This window comes from Tachyglossus aculeatus, chromosome 22 (genome assembly GCF_015852505.1).
Source record: "Tachyglossus aculeatus isolate mTacAcu1 chromosome 22, mTacAcu1.pri, whole genome shotgun sequence".
NCBI classification, from domain to species: Eukaryota; Metazoa; Chordata; class Mammalia; order Monotremata; family Tachyglossidae; genus Tachyglossus; species Tachyglossus aculeatus.
In genome coordinates, this window is record NC_052087.1 from 3,701,612 (window position 1) to 3,718,278 (window position 16,667).

Below are 16,667 nucleotides of genomic sequence, written 5' to 3' on the forward strand. Positions count from 1 at the left end.
TAAAATCTTGAAATTTGACAAGGCAATCTGTTTTGTGCACTTAAAATTCATAAAGGGCATAAAAAGCCATAAAAACAGTTTTGTGAAGGGTATGAACAAAACAGAATATAGTAAATGGAATAATGATCAACTCCTCATTTTGTAATGTAAAACACATAGTTGGCCTCCATATCCCGACAGTGAAGATTACATCTGTGTGAGTGAGGGTGAAAAGATTAATTTGGTCACCAAGACCTCCTCCTTGCTCAAGTGGGTAGTATTGACTCAATCCTAATCCCTGTGATTTCTCATCTGCCTTTGTCACAAATAGACTCTCCTGGAAATGCTGTCTAATCTCTATTTTCCCCCACGCATTTCTCTCTCTTCTTTTTTTCATCTTCTTAGCCCACTACTCTTCTGTCTCTCACCCCCTACTATGGTATTCCTCCAGGCTCTATTCTGGGTCTCCTGCTTTCATCACGGTTCTGGGAGTCAGAGGACCTGGGTTCTAATTCTGGCTTGGCCACTTATCTGCTGTGACCTTGAGGAAGTTGCTTCACTTTGTGCCTGTTACCTCATATGAAAATGGGGATTAAATCCTATTCCTGCCTACTTAGACTGTGAGCCCACTGTGGGACGGGGACTTTGTCCAACCTGATTAACTTAGCTTGGCACATAGTAAGTGCATAACAAGTACCATAATTATAATTATTATTTTATGCTTGTTTCCTCAGGGAGTTCACCCTTTTCCTTTTGGCATTAGCTTCCATCTTTATGTGATGACTCCTAAAACTGTCTAAACAGCCTCCACCCCTCTTTCACCTGCAATCTCACATTTCCTCATGCCTCCAGGGCATCTCCATCTGGATGTCCCGCTGACCTCTTAAGATCAAGATCTTAACCAGTGCCTCCTAGTATTCCCTTGTCTCTGAAGCCCATAATCTTGTGTCTGTCTCTCTCTCTCTCTGTCTCTCTCTCTGTTTTTTAATTCTCACATTCAACCTGTTGCTAAATCCTGCCATCCCTTGCATCCAAACACACCATCCTGGTCCAGATGTTATCTCAGCCAGTCTACTGTTCTCAGCCTCTTTACTAGTAATAATAATAATAATAATAATAATTATTATTATTATTATTATTATTATTATAGCATTTGTTAAGCACTAACTGTGTGCCAGGAACGTGGCTCAGTGGAAAGAGCACGGGCTTGGGAGTCAGAGGTCATGGGTTCAAATCCCAGATCTGCCAATTGTCAGCTGTGTGACTTTGGGCAAGTAACTTAACTTCTCTGTGCCTGTTACCTCATCTGTAAAATGGGGATGAAGACTGTGAGCACCATGAGGGACAATCTGATCACCTTGTATCCTCCCCAAAATTTAGAACAGTGCTTTGCACATAGTAAATGCTTAACAAATGCCACCATTATTATTATTATTACTAAACACTGGGGTGAATACAAGCAAAATGAGTTGGACGCAGTCCCTGTCCCACGTGGGGCTCCCAGTCTCAATCCCCATTTTACAGGTGAACTAACTGAGGCTCAGTGAAGTGACTTGCCCAAGGTCAGACAGCAGTCAGGTGGTGGAGTCAGGATTAGAACCCATGACCTTCTGGCTCCATGCTGCTTCCCATCTACTAATGTCCCTTCCCTCACATCTCTGGTCTTTACTTTGCTCTGCTGCTCAGATTATCTTTTCTAAAATACTGTTCTGGATACATACAGGTCTCCCCACTCCTCAGAACCCCCCCCGTGGTTTCCCAGTCCGTTCCGTATTAGGTAACTGACTGTAAGGTACTCCATCAGCTCACTTCCCAAACTTATCCAGTCTTCTACTACACCCCAGTTTACATTCTCTGTCAATCAATCGATCAATCGTATTTATTGAGTGCTTACTGTGTGCAGAGCACTGTACTAAGCGCTTGGGAAGTACAAGTTGGCAACATATAGAAACAGACCCTACCCAGCAGTGGGCTCACAGTCTAGAAGGGGGAGACAGAGAACAAAACCAAACATATTAACAAAATAAAATAAATAGAATAGATAAGTACAAGTAAAATAAATAGATAGAGTAATAAATATGTACAAGCATATATACATATATACAGGTGCTGTGGGGAAGGGAAGGAGGTCCTATCCCTGCCCACCTTTCACTGTGCTTTGTCCTGACCTGAGACTCATCTGATGCCTCCCCGTTCCCCGACTCCGGCTCGTCCCCCTTCCTGGGACTCTGTCCACCTTCAAGTCCGTCAGACTTCTGTTCTTCCCAGCATTTGCAACTCCAGGAAGCTTTCCCTGATTTTTCTTCTCCGTAGCTTGCATCCCAGCCCCTTTGCAGTTGCAACTTCCTGCTGCTCTTTGGTGTATATTGCTGCACGTATTCCGACATTCAAGAACCGCTTCCTTTTGCCTGTAAACTTACTATGTGCCTGTCCCTCCGGTTAGGATTCCTGCCTACAAGGAGTGTATAATCTGTCTCCTACATCTTTGGTACCCTCCCAAAGCACTTAAAGGCATTGCTGTGCACACAGTCTCTCGATAAATATTATTGATTTGGTTGATTAGGGACTGACTATCCTGATCCCACCGATACACACAAAGACATTCTCTTTTGATGTTGCAATTACTCCTTTAGTCCTTTCAACAGAGACAAGTTGCTGACTCACTGAGCTTGTGGTCAGTTAGACCCTTAGGTGCCTGTCTCCCCGCTACACATCTTACCCTATTTATGTGCCAAATCCTACTTAGTGGCCCTTTTGGGACAAAATGGCTTTCGTTCTATATATGATATTTACTGGGACACTTTGAAAACCAACTGTGGGTATGCCCAACTTACTAATTACAATTCAGAGAAGGCTTAAAACGTCTGTTGACCGAAAGCGTTTCCCCTGCTGATCCATTTTGAAATAGTGAAGTGCGTAGAATAGAATTCTCAAGTTAGGTTTTGTCATTACTAAGTAATAGTTGGACGGAAATTATTCTTATACAATCACCAGAGAAAACAAAAGACAGGTATGAGAACTTAATGAAGTGTTCATTTAGTTTATTATAAGAGTTTTTTTAAATGAAAATAGACTTCGGAGGCAAATGCAGTTGCCTTCCTTTGGTTCTTTATTTGAAGAAGACCTTGATTTCCCTGTCAGTCTTTTCGTTAATCATCTCTTTGAACCCACTTATCAGTATTGCTGAAATCTCTCTGGCTCTGGTTTTTAAGCTTCTACCATCGTTTAGTTGAAGACTTACCGTTCAAAATAACTGATTTGTCAAATAGGGGGGTTTGGTACCCTGGGGGATGGGGGAAACAGAACATCTGTGGTTTGTTGCTAAACTTAAATCCTTGGGAGTTTGCCCCGGTGGGACCAGTTCTTTTCGGGGAAATTTTGTTGACGGAAAGTGGTTGAGCAAGGACAATCCAGGATAATATTGTTAAATGTAGAAGGTTCCTGGTTCAGTTGGTGAATTTATCCTTTGTTGTTATTATTGCATTTAAGCTCTTATGTGTTGAGCACTGTTCTAAGCACATGTTGAGTGTGAGGTACTGATGGCGCATTCAGGTAGGGGTGTCTTGAAGGCAGGAGGATTTGTGAGATTGGAGAGGTGAATTGGGGAATCATCCTCTTAGTGATGGTGGTATAGTTTAAGCATTTGTGTGCCACTGTACTGAGCACTGGGGTAGATACAAGATGTCCTACATGAGGCTCACAGTCTTAATCCCCATTTTGCAGATGAGGTAACTGAGGCACAGAGAAGTGAAGTGACTTGCCCCCGGGTCACACAGCAGGCTAGTGGGTAGAGCTGGCCATAGAATCCAGCTCCTCTGACTCCCAAGGCCATTCTCTTTCCACTAGGCCATGCTGCTTCTCATCGTCAGTGAAGCCAAGGTTAGATAGTGTTTCCAACAGAAGGGCAACTTGTCCTGACCTGACTTGGCTTTAAAGTTCTGGGATTTTCAAGTCAGGCCCTTTCAGGGTTTTAGTTAGCATGATTAGGCTAAAAAACAATCCTGGGGCTGGGTGGCCCCTGTTTTATTCATGCATTTCTTCTGTTTATGGGCTCTTAGCTGATAAGATAGGCTGATAAGTGGTGCCATGGTGCGGGCCAACACGGTTGAGGCAAGAGGGCTACCATGTCACCAGTACCCCCTTGCCTATCTTCCCCCCCCCAGACTATTCTCACGTATGTGTCACTGTGGGCCGCTGGGCTGGCACTCCAAGTCGTACAGTACACAAAACAATTATGACCCTGCAAATACAAGTTGTTTGCCCCTCACCTCTCGGGAGATGGAGCGTTGGCTAGGCTGGGTCAGGACGGGGTGAGAATTTCTCAGCCATACACAAGTCCCTACTCTTTTGAGTGGTTGATATCAACCCACCACCACCCTAGGTAGTGCTCAGTACAGTGCTGTGCACACGAGCATTCAAAAAATGCCCTCGATGAATATACAAATACTGAACAGACCCTCAAATGGGATAAAAGAAGCAGCGTAGCTCAGTGGAAAGAGCATGGGCTTTGGAGTCAGAGGTCATGAGTTCAAATCCTGGCTCCGCCAGTTGTCAGCTGTGTGTTCTTGGGCAAGTCACTTAACTTCTCTGGGCCTCAGTTGCCTCATCTGTAAAATGGGGATTAAGACTGAGCCCCCCGTGGACAACCTGATCACCTTGTAACCTCCACAGCGCCTAGAACAGAGCTTTGCACATAGTAAGCGCTTAATAAATGCCATTATTATTATTATTATTATTATTATTATTATTATTATAAAACAATGAAGAGCAAGCATTGTGGCGGAGCAGGTTGAGGATGGGAAATTGGAAAAGTAGGAGATAAATGGGGAGTGAGTGGGTGAGAATGAAGACTTTGTTATCCTTTAAAGTGGCTGTTACATTCTTGACTTCCTCTGCTTTATGGAAGACTTGCTGTAGAAACCTTAACTGGTGCCGCACATGCACCCGGCCAATTCTTCCAGCAACCCATCGTGTTTTACCCAGGTAGAGAGATGCAGGTTCTCAGAATCGATCAGTCAGTCAGTTGTATTGATTGAGTGCTTACTGTGTGTGGAGCACTGTACTAAGCACTTGGGAGAGTACAAAAGAGTTGGTAGACACATTCTCTGCCCACAGTGAGTGTGCAGTCTAGAGAAAGAGACGGACATTAATATAAATAAGATTGTCCCTAATTCCTTAACAACATCCGATCCAAAATGCGCAGTAAAAACCTGTTATGAAAGTACTGAATTCATTCATTCATTCATTCAATCGTATTTATTGAGCGCTTACTGTGTGCAGAGCACTGTACTAAGCACTTGGGAAGTACAAGTTGGCAACATATAGAGACGGTCCCTACCCAACAGCGGGCTTACAGTCTAGAAGATGTCCACCTGAGGAGGTGTTTTCTGGAAATGAGCTTACCTCAGTGGTGCCAGTATTAGACTTTTAGCATTGGAGATGTAGGGGAATGGTCCTAGATTCCTCACATTTCCACTCTGTTCACCTCAGCAGGCTGGAAAGTGACAGGCCAAAGGGACACCACCTACAGAGACTGCTATTTCCAAGCTTTAATCTTATTAATGAAACCTCTCACTGAGGTCCCACATGCCAGGGTTCCCTTGTTGTGCTGTAATCTGGCAGGCCAACATCCATACATCAAAACCCCCCTCCCCTGTTCCCACACCCCACCCAAAGTTCTTCCAGCTACTCCAAGTATTGAAAACGTGTAACCCTTGTGGTGATGTCCCGGAGCTAGAATTCTTCCAGGTTACACTTAAATCTCCTCTTAACTCCTGTCGGGTGGCTTTGTTGCTTGGGTCGCACTGCTTCAGTACAAATACAATGCAAATAATATAAATAATATAGAAACATTTAAAAAATCTAATGCATTTTTCAGAACACATAACTTGTCTTGTGTCTGTGACAGTGGTCCCTCCACCATCATTCATTCCAATGTATTGGGTGCTTACTGTGCGCAGAGCACTGTACTAAGCGCTTTGAAGAGTACAGTACACTAATACATAGACACATTCCCTTCTCACAATGAGCTTACAGTGTTGGGTTCTCTCTTCAGGGAGCCAGCTCTGCCTCTCCTTTGCCAGCTGTCCTGATCACTCCAGGCTCCTGGATCTCTGCCCTCTTCCTGTTTCCCAACTCCCTTCTCCTTGTTCTCCTTGTTCCCATTGTTCTTCCTCCTCCTTGCTTTGCCTTGTTTCTCCTTCAACCCTGTACTCCTAGCCAATCTACCACCCAGGAGTGATCCATCTTGAAACCCAAATACGACATTCAGTCAATATATATCTTAAGTGTCATGATGTCAAATGCCAGGAAATCGATTGCTTCCAAAGCATATATGATATCCTGTTGGTATGTGGCAGATCTGGAAAAATGTGTGGCCGTCATCTTGAGCTAAACTGCTGGCAAGTGAGCTGGGGCAGGGAAGAGTCCAGGCCTATTTTTTCTCCTTCCCCACCCTGGGATATGTCCCTAATTATTTTTATGAGTCTAGAGAACTTTTGGAAGGGTTTATTATTCACTAGTTCAGTGAGATAGGGGCTGCCTTGGTTTTTGGGAAAAATAGCTAAAGTTGCTTATTACTAATCAAGGCATTCGAAAAGAATAAGTATGTGAAATCTGACCAAAATTCAAAAGCAGAATTGGGTAGGGACTGTCTCTATATGTTGCCAAATTGTACTTCCCAAGCGCTTAGTACAGTGCTCTGGACACAGTAAGCACTCAATAAATACGATTGATGATGATGCCTGAAACCTTTGAAGGGTTATAACACCCATTAAGTGTGTCTTTTAACAAATAATATTTTAATTGTACATACAATTGGAAGGAATACCAAAAAGAAATTAAGTTAAAATGAACATTTAAGCCAGTAAAACCCAAAATAGATTCCCCCACTTATCTGGCCCATCTCTCCATCAGCTTAATTGCTTCGAGACTGTGTGGATATGTATTTAAAAATGGTTTACTAGAGAGAAAATAATACCGTATGAGCCTGATTTAAACAATTCCAGTTCAGTGACATGAAAACCACACATTTAAAATAGATAATACAAGTGTTCTTCCCATAAGGAAAAATATGTGTGTTTGTGAGACCTCGCTTTACTTTGGATGTAGTTGGTTGTGTACTTAAGCTTCTGGGAGAATGCAATAGAGGGAATAGAAATGGTCTCTCCCTTCAAGAAGTTTTCTGTCAAGCAGGGGAAATATGCACCAAAATAAATGGTGTAGGAAGAATCAGCAGAGTATAAAGGTATGTACATGAGGGTAATGAGGATAATGATAGTATTTACATGTGCTAAGCCTTGGGGTAATTATGGGCTTATACAATCAGACAGTTCCTGTCTCATACAGTGTACCTCATTCCCATTGTACAGATGAGGAAACTGGTCTCGAAAATGTAACCATTTTGCCCAAGACCACACAGCAGGCCAGTGGAGTAGCTGGGACCTAAACCCAGACCTCCTTATTTTCAGCCCTGTGCTCTTCGTGTTAGATTACTCTGGCTTTGCTATTTTCAGTCAGTCATATTTATCGAGCACTGTACTAAGCACTTGAGAGAGTACAATATAACAGATTCCCTGACCACAAGGAGCTTACATGCTAGAGGGGGAGACAGACAGTGATGTAAAGTATGGATACGTACGTAGGTGTTGTGGGGTGGACCAAGGGTCTGCATGTGTGTCCAAAGAGTATGGGAATGTTTTCATCACAGTCCTGAATTTAAATCTCTCTATTTCATATTTTCCCCATGCAGAAGAGGCATAGCCTACCTGATAACTGACATCCTTAGTCTCCTTTCCTTACACTCCCTCTCCACGCTGCTGTCGTCTTGGCCACAGTAAGATACAGTCTTCAGTAGCAATAGTTGGAAATGCTGCGGTGTTTGTACAGAGGCAGTACAGTTGGAAAGAAGGAAAGTTCTAGACTGCCCATGGTCCTGACTGCTTCCAGTTTTGAATAGTTTCTTAGACCCGTCTTGTGTCAGGGCCACCATCTTTCCCAGCCTCTCGTGGGCTGGAAATGGGTTCTTTTGGCTAGCATGTCAGAGGCGGAGAGGAACAAAGGCAGTCATCCCCAAAATTCAACTTGCCGAAGCTGAATTTTAGGTGCCAAAGGTAAGTGTGGGACTCTTCTTTACGTTCCTATTTTGCAAGCGCCTGCTTTTGTTATTCTCAATGGAAGTCTTTTTCCATAGGGTTAAAAGAAATCAATATCTTCTCCTGCTAGAGAAGCATCTTTATTTAGGGACTGCCCTTCACTTTGGTGTGTAAAAACTGGTTTATATTTTGTTCTCCTATCAGGATATGTTTTGGAGATGCAGACAAAGTATCTTTGATGAAATGAAGAAGAAATTTGCCCAGGTAGCCAGCTGAAGTGATAGCCTGCATATTTAGTAACAGCATGATATGAATTAAAGTTGCATTTATAACACAAGCATGACAGCTGAAAGTGTTTATGCATGTTTGGTTAGTGCCTTGCCAATCTTTCCTCTCTTTCTCCGCCCCCATTTTTTTTTTTAAAGGGAAAAAGTCTAGGTAGTTGCTTCAAATACACCCTCTACCACCTCCGGTCTATGCAGAAAAATTGGACTTACTCTGAAGTTGTCCAGTACTATTGAAATTGCAGGGCTCAGAAGTTGTGCTTGAGTTTGAACTGAATCACTTAGCAATTTTCAGATTGAAAGCCATGGAAAACAGAATCAAGTCAGTGAACATCTGATGTTCCTTTCTGCTCAGGCTTAATGAGCAAAAAATTTCATATTTCAAGAAATGCTTAACCACAAAGTGTGATTCTTAAGCATTTTTTTTTAACATAAAATGTTTTGGTTTTGTTGGCAGCCGGATAGTGAGTGCTTCAGTTGCCTCAAATCTTACGTTTTCAAGTAGCTGTGAACCCTGCCTTCTCAGACTTTCTCCTGTCCTTGGTCCTCTCAGTCAGGGTGCTTTTTAGGCTCTGTTAACTAAGTCCGTCTTAACTTGGTGCCCAGGTATGGCCAGAAACCTTTGCTCCCATCTGCCCGGGTCAGGGCCCAAGCCATCTTTACTTTCTAATTGTTTTGAATTTTCTACCGCTTTCTCCCTTCAAAGAGGAGATAATTGAGAATTAACAGCCCCAGATGCTTGGAACTAGCCGGGGAATTACATCAAACAGCCATGGGCCTGTCTTTAAAAGGTACATTCTCCAAATAGAGAAGTCCTTCATCGGAGAAGGAGTTAGAAGCAGCGTGGCCTAGTGGGTAGAACATGGGCCCGGGAGTCATTAAGACCTGGGTTCTAATCCCAACTCTCCCACTTGTTTGCCGGGTGACCTTGGGCAAGTCACTTAACTTCTTTGTGCCTCATTTACCTCATCTGCAAGCGGGGATTAAGACTGAGTTCCCAGGGACAGTGTCCAAAGTGGTTGGCCTGTATCCACCCCAGTGCTTAGTACAGTGCCTGGCATTTAGTAAGTGCTTAGCAAATAATATTTTTAAAATGTCCTGAAAACACAAAGCATACCTCCATGTCATGAAAGACAGAAAAAAGGGTTGAGGTGATTGCCAGAAGAAAAGCAAGCAGATCTTTGGTCTTTAGCTTCAGTGGGCCCCAAGAGTTAATAGGTGAAAGGTGAAGAATCTTATCATATCTGTGGGCCTTCTTTCCTTCTTTGTATGTAATATTCATTCATTTATTCATTCAATCGTATTTATTGAGCGCTTACTGTGTGCAGAACACTGTACTAAGCGCTTGGGAAGTACAAGTTGGCAACATATAGAGATGGTCCCTACCCAGCAGTGGGCTCACAGTCTAGAAGGGGGAGACAGGCAACAAAACATATTAACAGAATAAAATAAATAGAATAGTAAAAATGTACAAGTAAAATAAACAGAGTAATAAATCTGTACAAACATATATACAGGTGCTGTGGGGAGGGGAAGGAGGTAGGGCGGGGGGGTGGGGAGGGGGAGAGGAAGGAGGGGGCTCAGTCTGGGAAGGCCTCCTGAAGGAGGTCAGCTCTCAGTAGGGATTTTTGAGAGCCAAAAAAGCTGAATCACTTTCCATCACTCCCCTTACCCTCAGCACCGAAACATTAGCAAGTGCCCATATTGGATTTCACTGTATTACTCATCTGGTGGAGAAGAGTGATTTGGTAGTTGTTTGGATGTTGTAAAGTTGCTACCAGAGAAGCAGCATGTGGCTCAGTGGAAAGAGCCCGGGCTTTGGACTCAGAGGTCATGGGTTCAAATTCTGCTCCAACACTTGTCAGCTGTGTGACTTCGGGCAAGTCACTTCACTTCTCTGTGCCTCAGTTCCCTCATCTGTAAAATGGGGATTGAGACTGTGAGCCCCCACTGTGCCTGAAAGGGCCTTCAGAAGAGAACCACCAGGCCTGGGAGTCAGAAGGACCTGGGTTCTAATCCCGGATCCTCCGCTTGTCTGCGGTGTGACCTTGGGAAAGTCACTTCCCTGTGCCTCCATTACCTCATGGGGGTTAAGATTGTGAACCTCACGCGGGATAGGGACTCTGTCCATCCTGATTCTCTTGCATTTATGCCAGCATTTAGTACAGCGCCTGGCACGTAGTAAAGCGTTAACAAATACCACAAAAAAAGGAGGCTGTGGAAGGAAGAAACAAAGGAGAGTGTGAATACAACTCCATCTTGGTGTCCTGCCGCAGCCCAGTATGACTTGACCTTGGGGAGCAGCTCTTTCTGGTCTCCCCAAATCGATGCCGCGGGTGAGGACTTTCTCCTGGGTGGTGACTGGGGGACCCAAGTGATCCCCGCTCTGATTTGTACTAAATAAGATATTTGCATGTGTCCTGCACATCCCTGGTGAAAGCTCCCTTTGGTTCTCTGCTTGTATTTGTTCTTGTATTGATTGCTGAAAGTTCCTACCCAAGATTTTTACCGTCAATTGTGTAGTGCTTTCATTAGCTTTCAAGTAGTTGCTATTCTTCTTTTAATGCTGATCTACTAAGATTATTTGTAAAGAAAATAAATGATAATAAACTGTCTTTGACTTGACTGTAATTTAAACGTCTTAAAAATTCACCTTGCTTTGACGGCTTGAGCTGTGTAATGTTTCCCTCAGATTCCATTCCTGTACCTTTGGGTTCAACAGTTAGATGAGCTTTTCGTCTCTCTCTTTTTGGAAAGGGTGGTGGAGGGAAAGAAAAAGTTAGGAGGGGTGATAGAGGGTAAAAACTATGTTTTCTTGGCAATTCATAACTTCACTGCCATTTCAGAGCAGAGGACTAAGAACCTTTCATTTTCACATTGGGAAATACATGGGCAGCCTTTAGATATTTATGTACAAAATGCTACTAGGGTAGGGATTTGAGTACGCAAGTCCTTAGGTGATAAGGAGATGCTGAAGTGATAGTACAGGGAGAAATAGGATGGGGGAGACAGAAGATAAAGAGGAAACCTGAAGCATTCATTCATTCAATCGTATTTATTGAGGGCTTACTGTGTGCAGAGCACTGTACAGAGCACTTGGGAAGTACAAGTTGGCAACATATAGAGACGGTCCCTACCCAACAGCGGGCTGAAGCACACACTAAGATGCCCCCCAAAACAAGTCCACTAGCTCACTTTCCGTGGGTCGGTCCTTCTCGCTTTCTGATGCTTTGCTATTGGGTTGGGGTATTAAATTGGCTTCAGGGGATGAAGCACGCCTCCCCATAAAGACACCCACTTAGAACTTAGTGACCATGAGTAATTAGCAAGAGATTGATCAAACAGTGGTATTTATTGAGCACTTTACTGTGTGCAGAGCACTGTACTTAGCACTTGGGAGAATACAGTGTTAGGAGAGTATGAGTTGGTAGTCATGTCCCCTGCCCACAGCAAGCTTACAGTCTAGAGGGGATATCCTTACACTTGAAAATTTAGTGCAGAAAGTAGCAGGGTGGTGTAGTGGAAACAACCCAGGTCTCGGAGTGGGAAGACGTGGGTTAGAAGCTGACTCTTCTACTTTCCTTTAGTGTGACCTTGGACAAGTCACTTAATTTCTTGGTAGCTCACTCTCGTCCTCTGTAAAATAAGGATTCAGTACCTGTTGTCCCTCAATCAGTTGTACTGAGTGTTTACTGTGCGCAGAGCACTGTACTAAGCACTTGGGAGAGTACAGTGTAAGAGTTGGAAGACACGTTCCCTGGTCATAAGGAGCTGACAGTCTTTAGGGAGAGGCAGACAAAATAAATTACGGATATGCACCTAAGTGCAGAGGATGAGGGGAATAAAGCGTGCATATCCAAGTGCAAGGGCAGCGCTGAAGGGAGAAAGGGAGTAGGGGAAATGAGGGTTTAGTCAGGGAAGGCCTTGTGGAAGAATTGTGATTTTAATAAAGCTTTGAAGGTGGGGAGAGTGATCATTTGTCTTTTAAAGAAGGGAGGGTGTTTCAGCCCAGGGGCAGGATATGGGCAAGGGGTCAACAAGATGAGAAAGCCAAGGTACAGTAAGTAGGTTGGAGTTAGAGGAGCAAAGTGAATGTGCTATGCTGTAGTAGATTGGTGAGGTGGTAAGGGGGCAAGGTAATTTAGTGCTTTAAAGCCAATGGTAAGGAGTTTCTGTTTGACGCAGAAGTGGATGGGTAGCAACTAAAGGTTCCTGAGGAGTGAGGAAACGTGGGTTGTTGTTGGTTCTTTTTCTTTAATTATAAATGATCCAGGAAGGAGAATGAAGTTTGGACTGTAGTGGGAGAGAAAGAAGGCTGTTGGAGTAGTTAAGGTGGGGTAGGATAAGTGCCTGAATCAGCATAGTAGCAGGTGCGTTGGAGAGGAAAGAGGAGATTTTAGTAATGTTGTGAGGGTAGAACTGACGGTGTTCGTGTGGGCTGAATAAAAGAAATGAAGTGAAGGTAATGCCAAGGTTATGGGCTTGTGAGGCAGGGAAGGTGGTGGTGCTGTCTGCATTGATGGGGAAAGTCGGTATGTACAGGGTTTGGGTGGGAAGATGAGTTTTTTTTGGACATGTTAAATCCAAAAAGGGTTGGCGGGGCATGCAAGTAGAGGTGTCCTGAAAGCAGGAGGAAAAGAGAGACTGCAGAGGGCGAGAGATCAGGGCTGGAGGTGTAGATTTGGGAATCATCCACATAGAGCTGGTAGTTGAAGCCGTGGGAATGACCGACTTCTCCAAGGGAATGGGTGTGGATGGAAAATAGAAGGCACATCTCCAAGAATCCTTCCCTGACTAAGCCCTCCTCTCCTCTTCTCCCACCCCCTTCTGCGTCGCTCTTACTTGCTCAGGCCCAGAATTGAGCTTTGAGGACACTTACAGTTAGGGAGTGGGGGGGGGCAGAGGAGGGGCTGCGAAAAAGACCGAGTCAAAGGCTGGAGAGATAGGAGGGGGACCAGGAGGAGATAGTGCCAGTTAAGCCAAGGTTAGATAATGTTAGGAGAGGAAGTGTTGAAGGGAGCTGAGAAGTCGAGGGGGGTTAGGGTGGAGCAGAAGCCCTAGACCGTGAGCCTCATGGGGCTTCAGGGTCTGTATCCGTCTTGATTATCCTGAATATGTCCCAGTACTCGGTGTGGTGTTTGGCACGTAGGAAATGTACAACAAATTGGGATTCTTCATGACCCCCCGGGGGCGAAAGGTAAATAGCATATGATACAGGAAACCATTATTTTCCCATATTATCTTCTCCTTTCCCTCTGTGGGTCTCTTTTGTCTAAGCGAGGGAAATCTGCACAATAATTCAGCTGTCTCAACCCCCAAATTCCTAGTATACATCCTGTACGTATGGTCGTTATGCCCTTTTTGTTGAAACCCGGCCCAGCGCTAACCCAGCACCCGCAACAATGGTTCATCGGCGTATGTGTGTGCATGCCATCCCCATTGTGGAGAATGAACTAAAAGGATTGAAGGAAACGGTTTGGGCGATGCCTTGAGGGATGGGATTGCGGTGAGGCAGTAATGATCCACAACAGGCTGGAAAAGGAGATCTGGTTGGCAACATGACTGTGACCTTGCTCGCACGTCACCAGGGCCTGGAACAATTTAAAGGAAAAGCAGGGAGGTGATGCTCAAACTTCGTGGCTAATTCACTCAATTGTTTTAGTCTTCTGGATTGTGAGCCCACTGTTGGGTAGAAACCATCTCTATATGTTGCCAGCTTGTACTTCCCAAGTGCTTAGTACAGTGCTCCGCACACAGTAAGTGCTCAATAAATAAATACAATTGAATGAATATTGAGTGCTTAATGGCTAATGGCGGGGAGAGTGGAAAGAAGAGAGGCTTTTCCAGGGTCAGCTGCTTTTTCAGAAATGCCTATGGCTCTGGAAAGCAAGAGAACAGATTTTGATGCTCTGGAAGAAGCTGAAGAGCTTCTGGGAAGTGTTTTTGTGAAGCTGGAGGTAGATTTTTTTCAGGATGTGTAGAGCCAAGACCTTTGGAATAAACTGTATTCAGTCCATCAGATGTATTTATTGAGAGCTTACTGTGTGCAGAGCACTGTACACAGCACTTGGGAAAATAAATATAATAGAGTTGGTAGATAAGTTCCCTGCCCACAATAAGCTTGCAGTCTAGAGGAGATGAGCCTTAGTATTGCCAAATCTAGACCGAAGGTTCTTATTGTAAATAATCTTTTATACATTTTATAAATTTATTATAAAAATAATAATCAATTATCATTTACTAGTTGCCTTTTAAACAAACCAGTGGTTGGCATGTAGTAAGCACTTCATATTAGCTTTATTAGTACCCTAAATTAGAAGCATGCCATGTAGTGTTGGCTACGTCCAATAGTTGATTCAAAAATGCAGCTGACAACTTCCTGCTGAATTGTTACTCAACTGCCACTTCGTTTTTTCTACTCATGAACTGATAGCAATTTTTTCTCCCTCATATAAATAGACATTAATGTATCATATCTTACCTAGAAAATTCCTGGAAGGTGTAAAGCTACAGAGGAAGCCAATCTTTCAAAAGTCACATTTTATATTACATTCTGGGTCTCTCACTGAGGGGTGGGTTTTTTGTTTTGCTTTTTGTTGTTGTTGCTGTTTTGTTTGGTTCTTTTTTATTAGGAAGTTCATTGGTCAGAAAAATATGTTAACTCAACGATTCTGGGCTGAGGCACAGCCAGTAGTTTCACCAAAATCACATTCCTTCTTGTTTTGTTTTAATTGGGTGGCTGTGAAGGTTGACATTGTAAAGAATGTAAACATAAGTCAGATACTGATAATTTTGCTCTCATTCCTAAATATTTTTGCTGAGCTATGTTGTGATATCCAGTTTGGTAAAATTGTTTTGTGTAGTTTCAAACATTCCAGTCAGCAAAGAAAATATGGAAGTTGAGTGTATTATCTGTATGTCACTAAGTGTACCCTTGACTCTTTCCAAAGTAAATGGATACGGTATTTCATGTGTTTATTTTCTGTGTTTCATGGTTTATCCCCCGCCCCCCCACGAAACATCGCTAACCCTTTTTTTTTTTAGTTCTTATTCAGTCCTAGAAAAACCATTACCATTGCTTTTTTTCATTAACACAGTCTTAATTGTTCTCTTTTCTGTCTTACGAATTTCAGGTAGAAAATGCTGCTGAAGAACCCAGAATCTTGTGTATCATTCAAGATACTACAAATTCTAAGACAGCAAATGAAAGACTCACTTTAAACTTACCAGCTTCCACACCACTCAAAAAGCTGTTTGAAGATGTGGCCAGCAAACTGGGATATATGTATGGAACCTTTGATTTGGCATGGGGAAATGGAATCATTGTTGCTGCTTTGGTAATTTCCTGTGTTCACTTCTTCCTCTTTTTTCACTTTTTCACATTTAGAATTTCAGGCTTAATAATTGCTGTTTAAACACTGTTGACATCACCCTTAAGCAATGATGGGATAAATACTCTTTTTTGGAGGTGGAGGAGAGGCTTGGGAGGGAGTGAGTTCAGGATACCTCCCTGCCCGGTATATTTACCTTTATTCCGATATGACATGGGTGGGAAAGGAAGGAAAACAGGAGAAAGATTAAAAATTCCATGTCTGGATTGAAAGATTTGAAAGAACACTGCACGTTTGAACTTGATAGGCAGGGATCATCTCCACTTCGTTTTTATCTTGTCAAAACACGGTGCTCATTCCTTATGACTAAGAGTAACATTTAAGAAATATCCCTTTGGGTTTTACATTTTTAGCCACCATTGGATCACACCAGTGAGAGATCGCTTCTGGATAATAATTTTGAACCAGGGAAGAAGAATTTTCTGCACTTGACAGATAAAGAGGGTGAACAACCTCAGATAATGTCGGTAAGCTTGAAATTCAGTGTATCCTGTAAACCGGATCATCTCGCCTTCCCATGTTTGAATCGCTATTACCCACCTCGTTAACTGAAATGGATTTTTCAGTTGCCACTCCAGGTCTGTTGTTAATATGTATTGTTCTCTGTCTCCCCCTTCTATACTGTGAGCCCACTGTTGGGTAGGAACCATCTCTATATGTTGCCAACTTCTTCCCAAGTGCTTAGTACAGTGCTCTTTACACAGTAAGCGCTCAATAAATACGATTGAATGAATGAATCTCTGGTAATGGGTGATAGGGGAGAGCCCTTTTAATAATGATGGTATTTGTTAAGCACTTACTATGTGCCAAGCACTGTTCTGAGAGCTAGGGTAGATACCAGGTAATCAGGTTAAACCTCTTTTTTTTTTTTTTTTTCCCCTTCTCGTATCAGGAAAGACATACTTAACCTGATTGGCTTT

The 16,667-nt window shown here is 43.2% G+C and overlaps 1 protein-coding gene across 1 annotated transcript in view; it reads left to right on the plus strand.

Annotated features, from left to right (window-relative positions):
* Positions 1-16,667, plus strand: part of USP47 (ubiquitin specific peptidase 47) — a 90,242-nt gene that overhangs the window by 24,518 nt on the left and 49,057 nt on the right. The window contains exons 2-3 of the mRNA XM_038764019.1: positions 15,490-15,693; positions 16,101-16,214. Coding sequence (XP_038619947.1) covers positions 15,490-15,693; positions 16,101-16,214 — 318 coding nt within the window. The remainder of the gene's footprint in view (positions 1-15,489; positions 15,694-16,100; positions 16,215-16,667) is intronic.